Below are 18,744 nucleotides of genomic sequence, written 5' to 3'. Positions count from 1 at the left end.
TGTTAATTGCAGCCATGTTAGGTAACGTTTTATCAAAAGTAATAGTTAAAACTTTATCTTCTATCCTATAAAACTAAAAAATTTCCATTATTGTACCAAAAATAGTGGCTGCGTTATAGGGATATGGACATAAACGAAAACCTATTATTTTTTCTTGTAAAACTCATTCATCATCAACATAATGCGCCGTGACACGTAAATGTCCAGTTTTATTGCACCCCTCGCATAGATCAGAAGTACAAGATACAGTAGCATTAAAAGTCTTAAAATTATCAACAAGAGATTGTCTCATTGCATAAAACACTTTCATGCAATCAGAACGAGTTGTGTTTCTACTTACCCGTTTAAATTACAGGTAGAAGGATGTCTGTATGAATTTTTTGAATGACGCATCATCTGTAAAAGAAAGACGTAATTCGACACTAGCTAGAAATTTAGCTAGTGCCTCATGAGCATGTTGTGCATTGTATGTAAAATCTTGCAACCCTTGTGATGTGAATGATAGTGTTTGTTGGTGGGAGTCCACACTCCCACCTTAGTGCAACGGTAGACATACTTTCCAATGTTTATCCAGATGACCAGTACCCCCATCTTTTTTATTAGAAAAGTATTTTTTACAATACTTACATACCACATGAATTTTCATTTCACCTATTTTTTGGATTTAGTCGGGGCTCCTCTGTGAAATGCCGCCATGTAGGAGAAGTTCGCGGTCTTTTTCCCCTAGTGCGTTCTCCAACTTCCTCGTTGTGCACTGAAGCATTATCAACTGGATCATTTTCTGGTTCAGTGGGGGTGGGGTTAGGAGGCATCATTTCATCCTCGAAAAATGACTCATCACCAAGCTCAGAAAAGAGCATTGAAATCAGGGAAGTTTGATGCGGCCATTTTCTCGAAATTGATTGAACTTAAACTTTGTAAATGAAAGAGTAAGAAAATGAGTGATCGCGAGAAAAAAACTTAGAATCAAAATCAAAGAGGCAATATGAGAGATAGAATGAGAGTGAGATGAGAAGTTGAGAGTGAATTGTTATGTGAGATTTAGGGTGGATTTAAAGGGTATTTATAGTGGATTTTTGGGGCTTTTTCAGATTGTGACCGTTGGGCCCGCAAAGCGCCCAACGGTCACAATCAGAATGGGCTGAGGGCTTTTTCACGGGTCTGGGTCGGGCCGACGAAGGGCCGAATTCGGGCTTGGGCCGAACTAGGCTTGGGCCGGGATGCGGGCCTTCACGGGCTTAGGCCGCGGGTTGAGAAGCCGAGGCCCAGCCCTAGCCCATTAAATGTGCCGGGCTGACACGGTCCGTAATAGTACCATACAGGACCGTGCCGAATCTGGCACTGTTACGGGCTGGGCCGGGCCGTCCATGGACGGCCCGGCCCATTTGACACCACTATAAACACCTTAGTCTCTCCTATATGGAGCTTAGGGGTTGTTCTTTTGCATTTTTAAGTTAGGGTGACTTGAGTGGTGATCTTGAGTTGAGTTTGAGTTATATCTTGAGTTAAAATTGTAATTTGAGTTTGTGTTTGAATGTGCACATTTGAGTTATGATTTGAATTGAAAGGATGTTTGGTAGAAGGATTCGTTCCCTGATTTGGATCATGATTCATGGTTCGCTACAGTATTTTCTCTCACAAAAAATTCACGTAAATCGAAAATAATTTGAATCACATGGTTTGAATCCTCCAACCAAACGTCTTTTTGAGTTTGTGTTTGGGTGAGTTAAAACTTAAATTTGTATTTATATAATATTTTAATAAAAACTCAATGGTGATGAAAAATTTTAATAGGGTATATGAGTGTAGTTTTATTCATCTTTTTGTTGTGAATGTATAAAAAAAAAATCATCTCAATCAAAATTAAAACAAAAAAGTTATTACATTTTTAAGAATAGAAAAATACTGTTCATTAACTTGAGTTTGAGTTTATGAACTCGAGTTGAAGGGAAAACTTGAACTCGAGTTTAGCTTTAAACTCGAGGTCAAACTCAAATTCAAACTCGAATTCAAACTCAAATTTTATAAAAAAATATGAACTTAAATAAAATTATAACTAAAATTTAAAATTTTTTTTAAATTTTATTGCAACCCCTTATATTATTTCTCTATGTAGCCGTGCGGGCCTTTTCCTTTTGGAATGAAATCCATTTTTAGCAAAAAAAAAAAAAAAAAAAAAAAACTGTGCCCCCTCACCATCATACGTAGACAGCTTCGCTGTTGCTGACTTGTTTATTTCTTTCCTTCACAAACACGCTCAGTTCAAATGTGGCGAAAAAGAAAAAAGAAAAAGGAAAAAAGGGAAAAAAAAAACAGAAGAAAAATGTCTTTGGCTTCTTCAACTCTTCTTCTTCTGCACGTTCCCATCCACAATAAGTCTACTCCGATTCCTTCTCTACACTTGCACCGCTCCTCTCTCTATAAAACCATAACCAGAAAAACCCTAATTCCCAAATTTCCCAATTGCCCAACGCCGACGAAGACGACGATGGTCCACGCCGGCAATGTTCCGACCGCCGTGTCGGAGGCCGTGAGGTTGATCCAATCGTCGCCTCCCACGTGGCAGTCCGCCATTCTCAGCAACTTTGTGATCTTCGTTCTGGGTTCTCCGATTCTGGTCGGTGGGCTTTCTTTCTCCGGCATTGTAGCTGCTTTCCTGCTGGGAACTCTCACTTGGCGCGCTTTTGGACCTTCTGGTTTTCTCCTTGTAGCCACATATTTCGTCATTGTAAGCTAAATTTCTCTTTTTTGTTTTCTCTTTTGTTTTTGTTTTTTGAATTGCGGTGGCTGAATCTTGATCTGGTTGTTAGTTTATATGATATTTAGTTACCGGAATGTCACTTCGTTTTTTCCTGAGAATTTTTTTTTTCTTTTTAAATAAGTGAAATGGCCAGATGCCAACTTTCTGCTTAAGATTTTGTCACATTCAACTAGTGGTGGAGCCTTTGTTTTTTGTTTTAAATTGAATGTAGACATAATTATATATTCCTATTATTGAATGGAGACACAATTCTTATTTTCCTTATAAAATAAGAGTACAATTAGAATTTTTGAGGGTAACAATTAGAATTCTAAAATTTGATGGTTCTGCCACTGCATTCAACCCCCTTTTGGTGCCATCTCCTGCAAAGTTGAAAAACATAACTTATTTTTAGGGATTAAAAGACATTACTTTATTAGCTTGAATCATTCAGCTTCTGAAACCTCATTGTTCTTTGTACACTAGACATCTAGTCAGTAAATGCATCTCAATATATGGGAAAGATCATATTCAAATCCAAGTGCATAAGGTTGTGGTTATTTATTAACCAGGTGGCAATTAAAGACTTGTTGCCTTTAGAATTATTGTTGCGACAACCTGCATGTAATGGGACGTGTCATGGTAGCACTAATGCAATTGGAAATGTGTGACTTTATATTTACTTATAATTAAATCTGTTTCACTGTTATGACTTATGAGATTTGGTTGTCTTCCCATTTCTTCTAGGAGTAGTTGGATTTTCAAGAAGCTATTCAGCAATCATTTGAGTTTGAGGTGTTTCTTTTTTTTTAATTATAGTTTGAGCTGTTTTGTTTTTTGTTTTTGCTTTTTTTTTTTTCTTTTTTTTTTCTTTTTTCCTCTGGTGGAATTTGAGTTTACAGTGTTTTATTCATTTATTTATTTTTGATAAGAAACTGATGACTTTATTGATGTCATCAAAAAGTTACAGAGAGAGGATGAATGAGCTATCCATCCAAAAGAAAGAAGGAAACTAACAGAAACAAACCAGATCAATAAACACAAAACCAAAAACTTAACTACAACACCATACAAACTACACTAAAGTATTCTCCCAACTTAACAAAATCAAGGAACGTGGGAAAACCTTTAATATCCTCCCAACTTAGTAAAATCAAGGAAAGTGGGAAATCCTTAAAGGTTGAGTCTGGTGAAGCCCACAGGGAAGCCAAAATTTTTTCCTTATCGAACAAATCTTCTTTTAGCGTCTCCTTTTCTTTGAAAATTCTCTGGTTTCTCTCTAATCAAATTGCCCAGAAGATAGCAACATTAAGAGGTTCCAAACCACACGGGCTTTCTTACCCTTACCAAAACCAAATGATTTTTCCACCATTACATCGTTACACCGAGCAGGAACTGCCCAACTAAGACCAGAAGCTGTAAATAACTTGCACCAGAGGGAGCGTGCATAATCACATTGCAAAAACAAATGATCTATAGTCTCATCATTTTGCTTGCACAAGACGCACCAGTTAGGAGAAAGGGCAAGATGGGGATATTTACTCTGAATCACTTCACAAGTATTAAGCCTTCTATGAAAAAGGAACCAAGCAAATACCTTAATTCTAGGAGCACAAGATTTCCAAATAAAATTGAAAGGTTCATGTTAGGTCTCTGATAAGAACCAAGAAACGTTAGTGATTAGTTGCTGACGTGGATATGGATTACTGTGGAATCTTGTTGAGAAAGCTTTCAACAGTCTTATTGAGGAAGCTTCTTTAGTAATAACTGAAATTGGTTAGTTTGTTAGTGTGTTAGTAGGGGAGCCTATAAATAAGTTGGGGCTCGAGAGTTTTGGGGGCTTTTTGGGTTGTATAGAGTTTATTGAGGAGAGTCGGTGATCTCTCGAATATCACCATTGTTAAAGTGAGTTGATTTCTTGCATTTGAATAAAATTCTCATTTCTTTGTCTCGTTCTCTATCAATTAGTTGAGGTTTCCATCAAATTGGTATCAGAGCAGTTTCGTCTGGGAATGGTCGCTTCAAAAGTCAGTAAAATGGAAGTTGTTGAGAGAGACGTCGGAGAACTCAAAACGGTTGTCGGACAACTTTCAGAGGATATGGGAGCCGTGAGGGAGTATATGAAGGAACTTACCGGTTGGATGCGATCGGGAGGCAATGCGAATCCATAGGCCGAGCAAGCTAATGCATCTGCTTCAAGCGGTGATGAAGGTGGTGGTCCTACCATGGCGGCAAATCGTTCCGGTAATGGACCAGCGCCGAGCGGTTGGGAACCGCGTTTCCGTCGAATGGAAATTCCTCTCCTTAGTGGCGAGGATCCGCACGGTTGGCTATTTTAGCTTGAGCGGTTTTTTCAGGTGCAAGGCGTCGAAGAGGCAGAACGTGTGGCGGCGGCTGTTATCGGTCTTGAAGGGAAGGCATTGAACTGGTTCTAGTGGATGGAATCCAGATCTGGTCACATTTCATGGCCGAGATTCAAGGAGTCCGTGATACAGCGGTTTCGGTCTTCGCAAACTGGCAACCATTACGAGGCTTTGATTGCTTTGCGACAAGACTCGTCGGTGGCGGAGTTTCGTGAGAAATTCGAGTTGCTCTCGTCCCCTTTGCGAGAAGCCGACGAGGAGTTTCTAATGGGAGCCTTCTCAAATGGTCTAGCTGAGGAGATCAAGGCGGAAGTCTGAATGGTGAAAGCCTGCCTCTCTCAACTGATGGATATGGCCCAAAAAATTGAAGAAAAGAATTGGGCCCTTGGGCGGGCCTAGTTGTTGAGGACTTAACGAGCTGGAACAAGTGGTGAAGGGGCTGGATTTTTCAGAATTGATGGGATGAAGAATTCAACACTTGGAGGCATTGCAAGTTGGCCGGGTAGTGGCTCCAGTTGGAATCCACTGAAACTGGTGGAAAAAAATGAGGGATCCCCAGAGTTGACACATACCAACTCCAGCCAATTAGGCGTGTCGGTCAACAAGAGCCACGAAAATAGTTTTTCTCAGTCCACGAGGAAACAAGATAGCTTCAGGAAGAAAATTTCTGACACTGAATTGCAGCGGTGCAGGGAGCGTGGATTATGCTTCAGGTGTGAAGAGATAAGAACCAAGAAACGTTAGTGATTAGTTGTTGACGTGGATATGGGTTACTGTGGAATCTTGTTGAGAAAGCTTTCAACAGTCTTATTGAGGAAGCTTCTTTAGTAATAACTAAAATTGGTTAGTTTGTTAGTGTGTTAGGGAGCCTATAAATAACCAAGAAACGTTAGTGATTAGTTGTTGACGTGGATATGGGTTACTGTGGAATCTTGTTGAGAAAGCTTTCAACAGTCTTATTGAGGAAGCTTCTTTAGTAATAACTAAAATTGGTTAGTTTGTTAGTGTGTTAGCAGGGGAGCCTATAAATAAGTTGGGGCTCGAGAGTTTTGGGGGCTTTTTGGGTTGTATAGAGTTTATAGAGGAGAGTCAATGATCTCTCAAATATCACCATTGTTAAAGTGAGTTGATTTCTTGCATTTGAATAAAATTCTCATTTCTTTGTCTCGTTCTCTGTCAATTAGTTGAGGTTTCCATCAGTCTCCACCTCTCAAGTTCGTGTATGCCAGAAGGAGGAAGAAGTGCAAGCAAGGGCTGGAGGGTAATTTGGAGTATCAGTTAGCTTCGGGGTAAGCGTTACGGTTAGGATATTCGGCATTGGGATGTGAGAAGGCAAGGGGATTCGTGTTACGATAGGAGGGCTATGGCTTGTTAGTTACAGGGTTGAGAATAAATAGCCTAGGCCGGGAATAGAGAAGGCATCGAGAATTTTGCTATTAGGAGATGATCACTTGGGAGGCTAGAGGGTCCTCGAATTCCCCTATTATTTGTATTTCCATTTCTTTTGCTTTAATAAAAGGAACCCGACCTGTTTTCTTGTTATTTTCCATTCAATTACGCTATTGTTCTTTCCAATCAACAATTATTTCCAAAAAGAATTCCCAGGAGCCTAACAATTTGGTATCAGAGATCGATCCATGGCAAACCAGCAAGATCGTTGGGGACCGCTGGAGAGGAGGCTGAACAATTTCTAGAATGCTCTACAAACCTTCGAAACATTGGTGGACCTAGTGCCAAGGTTGCAGGAGGAGGTGGCGTCCGCGGGAGTGAGGCTCGGCGAGGTGTAAGGGGAAGTAGCCGTGATGGGAGCCAAGGTGGACGGTATACAGGGAACGATCAACTGACTCGAGGAGCTCATGATCTAGCAAGTTCGCAACCCACACTCTCCTCTGAGGAGAGCTAGGGAAGACTACTCTCCCCCAGGGGAGATCCGGAACGATCAGACTCCACCCAGGCGAGAACCTGGCCGCCCAGCCCGAGCAGATCCAAGCCCACTGAGGAGAGAACACACGAGGGGAAGAGATGGCTATCACCGTTACCAGTCACCGGAAAGACCACGTGCACGGATGGAACACCAAGGTAAGAAACTGGAACTACCTTTATTTCATGGAGAGGATCCACATGGGTGGATTTTCCGAGCCGAACGTTATTTTACAATTAACGACATTGATGAGGGAGAGAAGGTCTTGGCGGCTTCCGTCTGCATGGAGGGGAGAGCACTAGGGTGGTACCAGTGGGTCGACGGTCGGGAGCCCTTCGTCGGTTGGATGGACTTACGGGAAGCCATCCTCCATCGCTTCGGCCGCTCTCAGGAGGGAGATCCAACGGAAAGGCTGATGGCACTCCGACAAGGTGGGACGGTGGTGGAGTATAGGGAAGAGTTCGAGACTCTCGTAGCGACGATGAGGGGTATACCTGAGAATGTCTTCCCAGGGGCTTTTCTCAATGAGCTGAGGGAGGACATCAGGGCTGAGGTAAAAATGCATAGGCCCATTAACCTGAGGGAGGCTATGGATCTAGCCCAGCAAGCAAAGGACCGGTTGGAGGCCGTGGATCGGATCCGGAAGGTTCGGGCGGGGCGAAATATCCGATCCGAGTGGGGCAGGTGAGTTGGGTTTAGCAGCCCAAACCCGAATCCGCCAACTTACAGCCCCGTAGAAAGACTTGAGAGCTCCCTTCGATCCCAAAATTCGTGAGACCTAGGTACGGCTCAACGAAATCGCGAACCCAAGACGACAAGAGGTCCAACGGCGGACGGTGGCCCCAATTTCCGGCGATTATCCTACGATGAGGTCCAGCAGAGGCGAGCACGTGGGTTATGCTTCAGGTGCGATGAGAAATTCAGCCCAGGCCACTGATGCAAAAATTGGCAGCTGCAGGTGCTTCTCACAGTGGGGGAAGACGAGGGAAGTGAAGGGGAGAGCCAGGAAGAAGAGGAAGAGCCGACCAAGGATGCGGGAAGGCCCGCAGAGGAAGCCCTAGGGTTATCTATGAACTCTCTCAAGGGAATGGTCACGGCAAAAACGATGAAGCTAAAGGGGACGCTGGGAGAGAGGGAGGTGATTATTTTGGTGGATAGTGGAGCCTCTCACAGCTTCATTGCTGAGGATCTAGTGCACAATCTCGCCATACCCACTGATTTAACCGTTCGGCACAAGATCGAGGTAAGGCAATGGAATGAGTTTCCAACAGAGTGGAGTTTGCAGGGGGGTACAGGTGCTTGTACAGGGACATCAGGTAGTCGAAGATTTCTTTCCATTTGAGTTGGGCAGTGCCGATCTGGTCTTAGGAATTTCATGGTTGCGGACGTTAGGGGAGGTTCGAGCGGATTGGGCCAAGTTCACTATGAGGTTTTAGAAAGGGGCGGAGTGGGTATGTTGGACAGGTGACCTTTCCTTGAGTTATTTCCCGAGAAGCCTGCGCTCCTTATCTCGGATTTGGGCCAATACAAGGGATGGGGTACTGTTGGAAATTCGCACAGCAAACGACAGTCAGGCTGAAAGTGAAATCCGCCCAATCCCGCCACGGTGTGAACAACTCATCGGGGAATTCCACACTGTATTCAGCATGTTTGAGGGACTGCCTCCACCACGCACAAGGGAGCATTGCATTGTCCCTCGAGATGGCGCCACACCGCCAAACATCAGACCCTATTTCAAAAGGCTGAAATTGAGAGGTTAGTAGCGGATATGATGCTAGGATCATTCGACCTAGCAGCAGTCCTTATGCTAGTTCGGTGCTCCTGATCAAGAAGAAAGATGGCAGCTGGCCATTTTGCGTCGACTACAGAGCGTTGAATCAGCTGACGATTCTGGACAAGTGCTCGATTCCAATAATTGACGAGCTGTTGGACGAATTACATGGCGCGATGGTGTTTTCTAAACTAGACTTAAAGTCTGGTTATCATTAGATACGGGTTCGCGAGAGCGATGTGGAGAAGACGGCTTTTCGTACGCATGAGGGGCATTACGAGTTCCTCGTCATGTCCTTCGGCCTTACCAACGTGCCGGCCACCTTCCAAGCACTAATGAACTCGGTATTCCGCCCTTTCCTGCGAAAATTTGTTTGTGTTTTTTGACGATATATTGGTTTATAGCAGGTCATGGGAGGACCACTATACTCACCTGCGGAACGTGTTAGAAGTGTTGCATAGCGAGGCTTTGTTTGCTAACTATGGGAAGTGTCTTTGGGCAAATGCAGATCAATTATTTGGGACATGTGCTCTCGGCAGAGGGAGTGTCTGCAGATCCTTCCAAATCAACGCGATGTTGTCCTAGCCATCTATGCGAAATGTCCGCGAACTTCGTGGATTCCTCGGTCTCGCTGGTTACTATCGACGGTTTGTTCAGGGATATGGCTCACTCGCTCGGCCCCTCACTGATTTGCTCAAGAGAGGAACCTTCACATGGACACCCACAGAGGAGGCCGCGTTCTGTTGACTTAAGCGCACCATGATTGAACTTCCAGTATTAGCAATGTTGGATTTCACTAGGGAGTTTATCCTAGAGACTGATGCACGGGCAGTGGGGTTGGCGCGGTGTTGATGCAAGACGGGAGGCCGATTGCATATTTCAGTAAGACTCTTTCTCCCTCTTCCCGGTTGAAGTCAGTATATGAACGAGAACTTCTCGATTGTCTTGGCCGTCCAAAAATGGTGGCACTACGTTTTGGGGTGACATTTTATCATTCGAGCGGATCAACAGAGCCTAAAATTTCTTTTGGACCAACGAGTCTTACCACCCGAGCAGTTGCGGCTGATTACCAAGTTCCTGGGCTATGACTTCAAGGTGCAATGTAAGCCGGGTGCAGCGAACTGGGTGGCGGATGCACTTTCGCGCCGTGGGGAAGACTCACCTGTACAGTTTGCAGCTCTCTCTGTCCTTCACCAGGTCGACACGGAAGCCCTCAAACAGGAACAGCTCGAGGATGCAGATTGTCGTGCCCTCATCATGGAAATCTGCCAGGGTAGGCCCGTGAGTGAAGGCTATGTTGTTCGCAATGAATTATTGTGGTTACGGGACCGGATAGTTCTACCAACAGCTTGGATACCTCAGGTGCTTCATGACTTCAACAGTTCAGTCATAGGGGGCCACTCGGGTTCTTACGGATGTACAAATGGATTTCGGCAAATTTCTATTGGAAAGGTATGAAACAAATTGTCAAAGATTATTATGTCTCCAGCTGCGAAAAGTGTCAACTGGCTAAAACGGAAGCTCTGTCACCAGCGGGCTTGTTGCAGCCCTTGCCGGTTCCGCAGTAAATTTGGGAAGATCTCGCTATGGATTTCATTGGGGGTCTATCTAAATCTCAGGGGATGGACACTATTTTGGTGGTCGTCGACCGGCTTTCCAAATACGCCCATTTTTGCCCCTTGGCTCATCCGTTCTCAGCTAAGCAGGTAGCCTCAATATTTGTTCGTGAAATCGTCCGCCTTCATGGTTTTCCCCGTTCGATTGTGAGTGACCGCGACCCGATTTTCATGAGTCTGTTCTGGCGTGAGTTGTTCAAACTGCAGGGGACCAAACTCCAGCCGAGCACTGCCTACCACCCGCAGACTGACGGCTAGTCTGAGGTTACCAACCGTTGTTTGGAAACGTACCTTCGCTGCTTTACTTGTGACAAGCCACGGTTATGGCTTTCCTTTTTGCCATGGGCTGAATACTGGTTCAACACATCTTATAATGCGTCCATTCAGTGTTCCCCTTTTCGGGCTGTCTATGGCCGCAATCTTCTTACTCTCTACCGTTTTCAAGATGGTTCAACTGCTGTCCATGAGGTCGCTGTCCAACTTCAGGAGCGTAATCAGATATTGGATGCACTTAAGGAGCACCTAAGGTTGGCTCAGCAACATATGAAGCTCTTTGTAGATCGGCGTCACCGAGAGATTTAATTTTCCCCGGGTGATTTGGTTTTGTTGCAACTTCACCCTTCATGAAGTCTCTAGCTCAGAAAGTTAACGAAAAACTGAGCCCGCGTTTCTATAGGCCTTTCACTATTCTGGAGAAATTCGGACCGGTTGCATATCGCTTGGATCTGGCAGCCTCCGCCAAGATTCACCCGGTTTTTCATGTCTCGCAGTTGAAGCAGTTTAAGGGTCAACAATACAAGGGTCAACCCCTCCCTGCTCAGTTGACCACGGATCTCGAACTTCTGGTGCAGCCTGCCACCTTCTTGGGTTCTCGCACCATCATTGTAGGGGGTCGTCACGTGGCCGAGGTTGGTTCAGTGGGCCGGACTACCTTCTTGGGATGCCACTTGGGAACCTGTCACTGTGATTCAGGAGCAATTTCCAGATTTCAACGTTGAGGACAAGGTTGTACTCGAGGAGGGGGGTAATGTTAGGTCTCCACCTCTCAAGTTCATGTATGCCAGAAGGGGGAAGAAGGGCAAGCAAGGGCTGGAGGGTAATTTGGAGTATCAGTTAGCTTCGGGGTAAGCGTTACGGTTAGGATATTCGGCATTGGGATGTGGGAAGGCAAGGGGATTCGTGTTACGATAGGAGGGCTGTGGCTTGTTAGTTACAGGGTTGAGAATAAATAGCCTAGGCCAGGAATAGAGAAGGCATCGAGAATTTTGCTATTAGGAGACGATCACTTGGGAGGCTAGAGGGTCCTCGAATTCCCCTATTATTTGTATTTCCGTTTCTTTTGCTTCAATAAAAGGAACCAGACCTGTTTTCTGGTTATTTTCCATTCAATTACGCTATTGTTCTTTCCAGTCAACAATTATTTTCAAAAGAATTCCCAGGAGCCTAACAGTTCAAAGTTATGCAATGGTTCGGATTGAGTCAAAGAAAGAAAAAAAGAACTGCATGAAAATCCATTTGGATCACACATTCCCACTCGCCGATCAAAAGCAAGTGGCGCTAAAGAAAAATCCCCCAAAGACGAGAAGATTAGAAAGCTGATCACACTCTCTGTCATTTAAATTCCTTCTAAAACCAAAATTCTAACTCAAGTTGGAAAGTTTATCACACTCTTTTATTTTGACATCCCTGTTGTTAATTAGACTGTAGAAGTTTAGGAAAGGAGACAGCCGACGGCTTATCCCCACAGCAAAGAACTTCCCAAAATCTGATGGATGAACCATTCCCCACCCTCCATTTTCCTCTCTCAAGAAACAATTCCATGCCTTGTGAGATTCCTTGCCAAGGATTCCGATGAGTACCCCTGATTACAATGTTAGAGTCCTGATTATTACATTGGAGTCCGTACTTGCTCCTAATGACTGCAGCCCATAGGGAGTCATGTTCCAAAGGAAACCTCCACAACCATTTCCCCAATAAGGCTTGATTTTTCCTTACCAGATTCCCAACTCCAAGCCCACCTTCCTTCTTACTCAGGGAAACTACTTTCCAAGCCACCAAATTATCAATTCGACCATTTTCCGAGCTATCTCACAGGAAACACCTAAGTTTACTCTAAATCTTTTGCTATGGACACCGGTAGTTTGAAAAGTGACGAGAAATATATTGAAATGCTTGCCAAAACTGATTGAATCAAAGTCAACCTACCACCTCTAGATAAAAAGCTCCTTTTCCAATTGTCCAATATTTTCAAAACCTTCTCCACAACCAGATTCCAAAAGTTTGCAGTGTTTTATTTGCTTGATGCTTCCAGCCTTTAAGCAAATAATTTCTAAGGCTGCAATTTACGTGACCTTATGCTATGTGGTCTGAAATTCTTTATCTAATCAGGGCACGGCAGCAACAAAGGTGAAAATGGCGCAAAAGGAGGCTCAGGGAGTAGCTGAGAGGAGGAAAGGAAGAAGAGGACCTGGCAGTGTTATTGGTTCCAGCACTGCCGGTTGTATCTGCGCTTTTCTGTCGATATTTGGAGTAGGGGGAAAGGCTTACTCCCGCATCTGGGAACTAGGATTTGTTGCCAGTTTCTGTACTAAGTTGAGTGATACCATTGCAAGTGAGATAGGAAAGGCATATGGCAAAACAACGTAAGTTTTATAATATATCTGCTTGTATGGATGTGGCTCTCTTATCACTGTTATTAGCATTCACCGTAGTGTTTCTTTTTTATTATTTTTATTTTTATTATTACCATATTGTTACATTTTTGAATTCGTGGAAACTTTTGTTTCCTTTGCGATTCTTGTTCTATTTATTGAAATTACTTAACTTAGAAGCTCATGTTGCTCTGCTTTTGCTCCAGCAAATTGGAATATCATTATGACTTAGAATGAGAGGGTCGACTTTCTTTTAAATTAGAACAATTTAAAATAAAGACGAGATCCTTTTACATTTAAGAAATATAGCAATTGAAAACCATGTTGTAGGTTGATAACCAATTAATGAGTATTGTTATTTAAATTCAAGGTTTTCTGGTGCATTTCAAATATTTGTGAAAATTCTAATCTTTCAAATCTGTGCCTTACGACCAGGTATCTAGTTACAACATTTAAAGTAGTCCCAAGAGGAACAGAAGGAGCTGTTAGTGTTGAGGGAACCTTTGCTGGAGTTTTAGCCTCAATTCTCCTTGCGTCTGTTGCTTGTCTCATGGGTCAGGTAGTGTTTACTATATTCCATCTCTTTGTCCAAACGTATGTTGCTTTGCTATTTTTCCTTTTTTTATTTTGATTTTTGGACATCGTTTATAAGAGAATTTGAGTCTCCTTTAATAATTTTATTCTTGTGAAACAGATAAATGCACCTGAAACAGTTATATGCGTACTGGCTTCCCAAATTGCCAATCTTGGCGAGAGCATAATAGGTGCCGCTCTTCAAGAGAAGGAAGGATTTCAATGGGTAGGCAACCATGTCAAGACTACTCTTTCTTTGTTTCCTCTATTGTTACTTTATTTTCACTTGTAGATCTTTCTATCTTAATAATTCTTTCTTCTTTTCGGGTGTGTTAGAGTGAACTAGGCTTTCATTCAATATTATGAACGTTGGTGTTGGGTTTTTGTTAGTTGGCTGCTTTGGCAACTGTCCTCATCTGTAATAGATTCAAAAACAGGTTCTAGAAGGTTCAGTGAAGATCCAGATTTCAGCCTAATTTGGAGGCAGCTTTGAACCTGATTATGTGCAGATTACGTGGAATTTTTGTGCAGATTATGTGATGAGTTTAAACCAGATTCAGTGCAGATTTTTTGCTGATTTTAATCGGTATTGAAGCAGATATTTGTTGGATATTTAATCGTTTGAGAGCAGATTTGTGTAGAAAATTTTTTATCTGGTGGTTATCTAATTGAGAGAAGCTTTAGCGGGTAAGATAAGGAGAATCAGAATTCATATAGCATACGTTGGAGCTTTGAAGTTTAAATGGCATATATTATCTAGAGAATTAGTGAGCTTTATCTGCAAAAGTGGATTTGGATATAAATGGGAGATATAGCATGTGGTGTACAGCTTCATTGAGAATGATTGTGGCTAGCATGTGAAGATATATATATATTGTGCAAACCAAATGCCATTTGAACGAGGAGATTATATGCTGCATGTTGAAAATCGGTTTTGAAATTCAAAGTGCATATTAATGCCGAAAAGGTGAAAATGGAGTCAACGTGATATTGGTCTATACATTGAGTCGGATTTAGATAAGGTGGTGCATAATCTGAATTCAAAAGGAGATCTAGTTCTAGTTTGAATTTAAACATGCTCGACGTGGAGATAACGTGCAGGAGCTTTGATAAGATAGCGCATATTTTGAGGAGAAGATTTTGTGGAATAATCTAAAAGAGAATCATGAAAAGAAAAAAAGATCTTTGGGGGAGTGATTCTCGAGTAGCTTTGGAAGCCTTATTTTAAGGGCTTGTGTTCAGCTCAAAAAAAAAAAAAGGGTAACGGACTTAATAGAGAAAAATATTCAGAGTATAGTATGTGAGTGTGTGAGCGTATTGAAGTGTTCATCCTTCTTCGGGAGATGGATTTGTTGCTTTCAGAAGGAAGCACTTGATAAGCTCCAATCCAAACAACCAATTGAAAATGAAAAATCGGAAAGAGAAATGCTAACAGGAAGCTTTGATTAATATCAATGGCGGAAATTGGGTTACAGAAAGAGATATGGGGATATTCGAGAGATCCCTTGCTCTCCCTAGAGACTATCTTCTCTCAGAAGTTCCACAAACTCAATAATCATCCTTTATTCTACCTTTGTTCTATGTATACTCACTATCTCTTAATCCAGTCACCAATCCCAATGCCTAACTAACTACTAACTACTTAACAAACATAACAAACCAACCCTAATAACAAACCACTAACCACTTATTATATTGATTACTAATTACTAACATAATCCTATCATTACTCCCCTCCCCAAGACACCTTGTCCTTAGGGTGTTGATCAGGTAATTGCACTTGAATGATGCCATCTTCTTCCCATTTCAATGTACGTGAACCTTGGAACGTCAAAGGTGGCAGCAACTTTCAAAGAACCCAACTCAGTGCTAATTAACCCAAAAATAGAGCCTTGGAAAGGTGAACCCATCACTTGGCTCGCCCGAATATGCCCCAATCGCACCATAATCACGAAGCCCAACCCCAATTGTGCGGAAATCAGCCCCAATCGCGCCAGAATCACAGCACCCAGTCCAAATCCGGCCGGAATTTCAGAACCCAGCCCAAATCTTGCTGGAACTCACGCCGAATATCCCTATTAAACCTATTACGCCTTAATTAGGCCCAACCAAGCCCAATGTGACTCTGCCCACACTAGAATCGCAAGACCCAGCCAAATCCGGGTCTAATTCTCTGACCCGACGAGCCCCATATGGGCTCAGATCGGGGCTGGCTTCCCGCTCCAAATCACGCAACCAGACAAGCCCCCCTCTTTGCCTTTCCACGTCTGTCAGTGCCCCGTCCACCAGTTCTCCTCCGCGCGGCCTTTGGTCGAAGTTCAGCTCTAGCCCATTGCCAATCAGCACTCCACGGCACTGCTCCCTGCCAATCTAAACTCCAGGTTGTGGATCCAAAAGATTATGGACAAATCGTAACTCCTGCCAACCCTGAGCACCGCCCAGGCCAATTCCAACGTCGATCGGCCCTCCCCATTGCATATCCCCGTTGCAAATCTGGGCTTCCCAAGCCGCAACCGATGCTGATCTACTGGTCCCGTCGCAGATTGGGTCGATTCTAGTCGAGATCGACCCCTCCACTGCACGGGTTCTCCTCGCGTTCAGCCACCTTTCCCTTCGGCAGTCTGATATGCCCTTCCTTGTGCCGTTCCACATGATCCTAGCCAACATCTCCAAGTCCGAAAACCCTAGACTCTTCTCTGGGAAGATCTGCCTCCTTCCCCAGCCTCCGATCATCATCCGCCCTCAGATTGGTGCCGGTTGACTCAGATCCGAGCGATATCGCACCCGATCGTGAAAAATTGATCGAATCGTTGTCATCCTCCTGCGATTCCAAAACTGGTTGCGTCGGCCCACTCAGATCTAATCGCAGATCGTCACACAGACTAGTTCGCAGCTCATGTGGCGTTGATCGTTGGTGGTGTTCTTTGGGTTCTGATCGCGCTTCCTCTAGCGTCGCTCGTCGGATTCGGTCTCCCAGATTTGGTCGCGAACCTCCAAAAACCCCAAGATTGGAAACTCTGAAAACCTAGATTTCGACTCCAGATTGCCGTTCACCTTGCAATCTGATAGCTCTTGACGTCAATCTGCTGCTATGGTCGACGCCCCCGCCGCTCCAAATCTCTCCTCCATCCTCTTTAGAAGTTGTTCCACATTTTGAACCATGGCTTCAACCTTCGCAATAGAACAGTTTCCCTTTACTGGTTGGAAACATTGAAACAAATGCGTCTTAAAAGCACTCCAACAAACGAATGGCCGCCTTCTATCCTCCCATTGAAACCACTGAAGAGCTTTACCTTCCATGAACGCCCCAATGAACGTCACTTTGTCTTGCTCTGAAAATCGATTTTTCAAGAAATATTCTTCTACTCTTGCTATCCACGTATCCGGATCTTCTCCAGAAAACATTGGCTTCTCTAATTGCTGCCAACGTCCATATGTTCCCTCCATCTTCTCTGAATTTCGCCCAAGAAAGTGCTCTGATACCAATTTGATAAGCTCCAATCCAAACAACCAATTGAAAATGACAAATCGGAAAGAGAAATGCTAACAGGAAGCTTTGATTAATATCAATGGCGGAAATTGGGTTACAGAAAGAGATATGGGGATATTCGAGAGATCCCTTGCTCTCCCTAGACTATCTTCTCTCAGAAGTTTCACAAACTCAATAATCATCCCTTATTCTACCTTTGTTCTATGTATACTCACTATCTCTTAATCCAGTCATCAATCCCAAGGCCTAACTAACTACTAACTACTTAACAAACACAACAAACCAACCCTAATAACAAACCACTAACCACTTATTATATTGATTACTAATGACTAACATAATCCTATCAGCGCTCTGCCAGACGAAGGGAGTTTGCCGAGCAGATTGAAAACGTGTGGTGCACGTTAAACAATCACTGTGGAGATTCGTCATAGCAGGGTCTGTATCTAGGAGGGAGTCCTGAGTGAATAAGTCTGTTGGTGTCTGTAAATCTTTGGAACATAGTGAACTGTTTACTGTCTGGAAGTGGCACCGCAGATGTAGGTATGTGTACCGAACTGCGATACCATATTGTGTAATTCTTTACTTTGTGCATTTTATTCTGCCCGAGCAACTGAACGTAATTAATCCAAAACTCAATTAATCAACCAGTGTTCCAGACAATGTTCCAACACTATCTGTGACACCCGACGTAAAATTAGATCTAACAGTTGGGGCTGGTGAATGGTAAGTTCTTACCGCCCTCAAGCATGGATTTATAGGCATTGCTGATTTTTATTTGGGATTCCCAAAGTTTTGTGTGGCTTCTGTTGGAGCTGGTCGTGCAATCGGGTTTTATAACCCTTTTCACTTTTAACTTGTACCCTAGTAATAGTATGCAGTGAATACTCCCTCTTTTGGCGGGTGACATGACTCGAAGGATTTAGGATCTAATGTTTCAGTTTGACCTGTTAGTCTTGTTGTTTCAATGTCTCACTCTAATGATTTCACTTCTTGTTTTTGCCTGTTAGTCTTGTTGTTTCAATGTCTCACTCGAATGATTTCACTTCTTGTTTTTGTAGCTCACCAACGACGCTGTGAATGTCATAAACATAACGATGGGCAGCATTTTGGCGGTGTTGATGCGGCAATTTGTCCTTCAAAACTGGTGGATGTAACTTTCCTTTGGACCCTTTCATGGGGTACCTGGTGTCTTGATATATGCCAACGAAGTTCTAACAATGAAGAAAATATATACGGCATTTTATACACTGTAAGACATACCGCTACAATCTACTCAGGGCAGAGTCTGGGATTACTGATTTGGCAATATTCAAATCTAGATATAAAACCAATATTTTTTTTCTATTATTTATATATAGTCTATTTTAAATTGGAGTAGACGGTGACACTATAGCACACAATTTAGCAACTTGGTGTTTTACTAACAAAAAGTTTGGTGTAATTGATGTGTCTTGCCTCCCGGGCTCTAGTCCTTTCTGGACTGGGTTTGTGTGTGCTGATTTGTCGGATTTGTTTTGATTTTGTACTCTCTGAACTGTGTTATGTTTTGTTCTGTTGGCTGCGTGCCTTTTAATGAAGTATCGTTTTTATCAAAAAAAAAAAAAAAAAAAAAAAAA

At 43.1% G+C, this 18,744-nt stretch overlaps 1 protein-coding gene across 3 annotated transcripts; it reads left to right on the top strand.

Moving 5' to 3' along the window:
• The first annotated feature begins 2,233 nt into the window (after positions 1–2,233).
• On the top strand, positions 2,234–18,469 carry LOC21400509 (protein VTE6, chloroplastic). Of its 3 annotated transcripts, none has more exons than XM_024163689.1 (6): positions 2,234–2,728; positions 3,494–3,535; positions 12,800–13,053; positions 13,498–13,621; positions 13,757–13,861; positions 18,187–18,469. In XM_024163689.1, the coding sequence occupies exons 1-6, from the start codon at positions 2,267–2,269 to the stop codon at positions 18,280–18,282; spliced, it is 1,083 nt and encodes a 360-aa protein (XP_024019457.1). In that variant the 5' UTR covers positions 2,234–2,266; the 3' UTR covers positions 18,283–18,469. The 3 variants fall into 3 exon arrangements, with proteins under 3 accessions (XP_024019457.1, XP_024019458.1, XP_010093454.2); XM_024163690.1 differs by lacking the exon at positions 18,187–18,469 and adding an exon at positions 14,073–14,338; XM_010095152.2 differs by lacking the exon at positions 3,494–3,535.
• The last annotated feature ends 275 nt before the right edge of the window (positions 18,470–18,744 follow it).

Source organism: Morus notabilis, unplaced genomic scaffold (assembly GCF_000414095.1).
Source record: "Morus notabilis unplaced genomic scaffold, ASM41409v2 Scaffold243, whole genome shotgun sequence".
Taxonomy (NCBI): Eukaryota; Viridiplantae; Streptophyta; class Magnoliopsida; order Rosales; family Moraceae; genus Morus; species Morus notabilis.
Note: the sequence above shows the minus strand (reverse complement) of the source record. Positions and strands in the feature narration are given on the sequence as shown.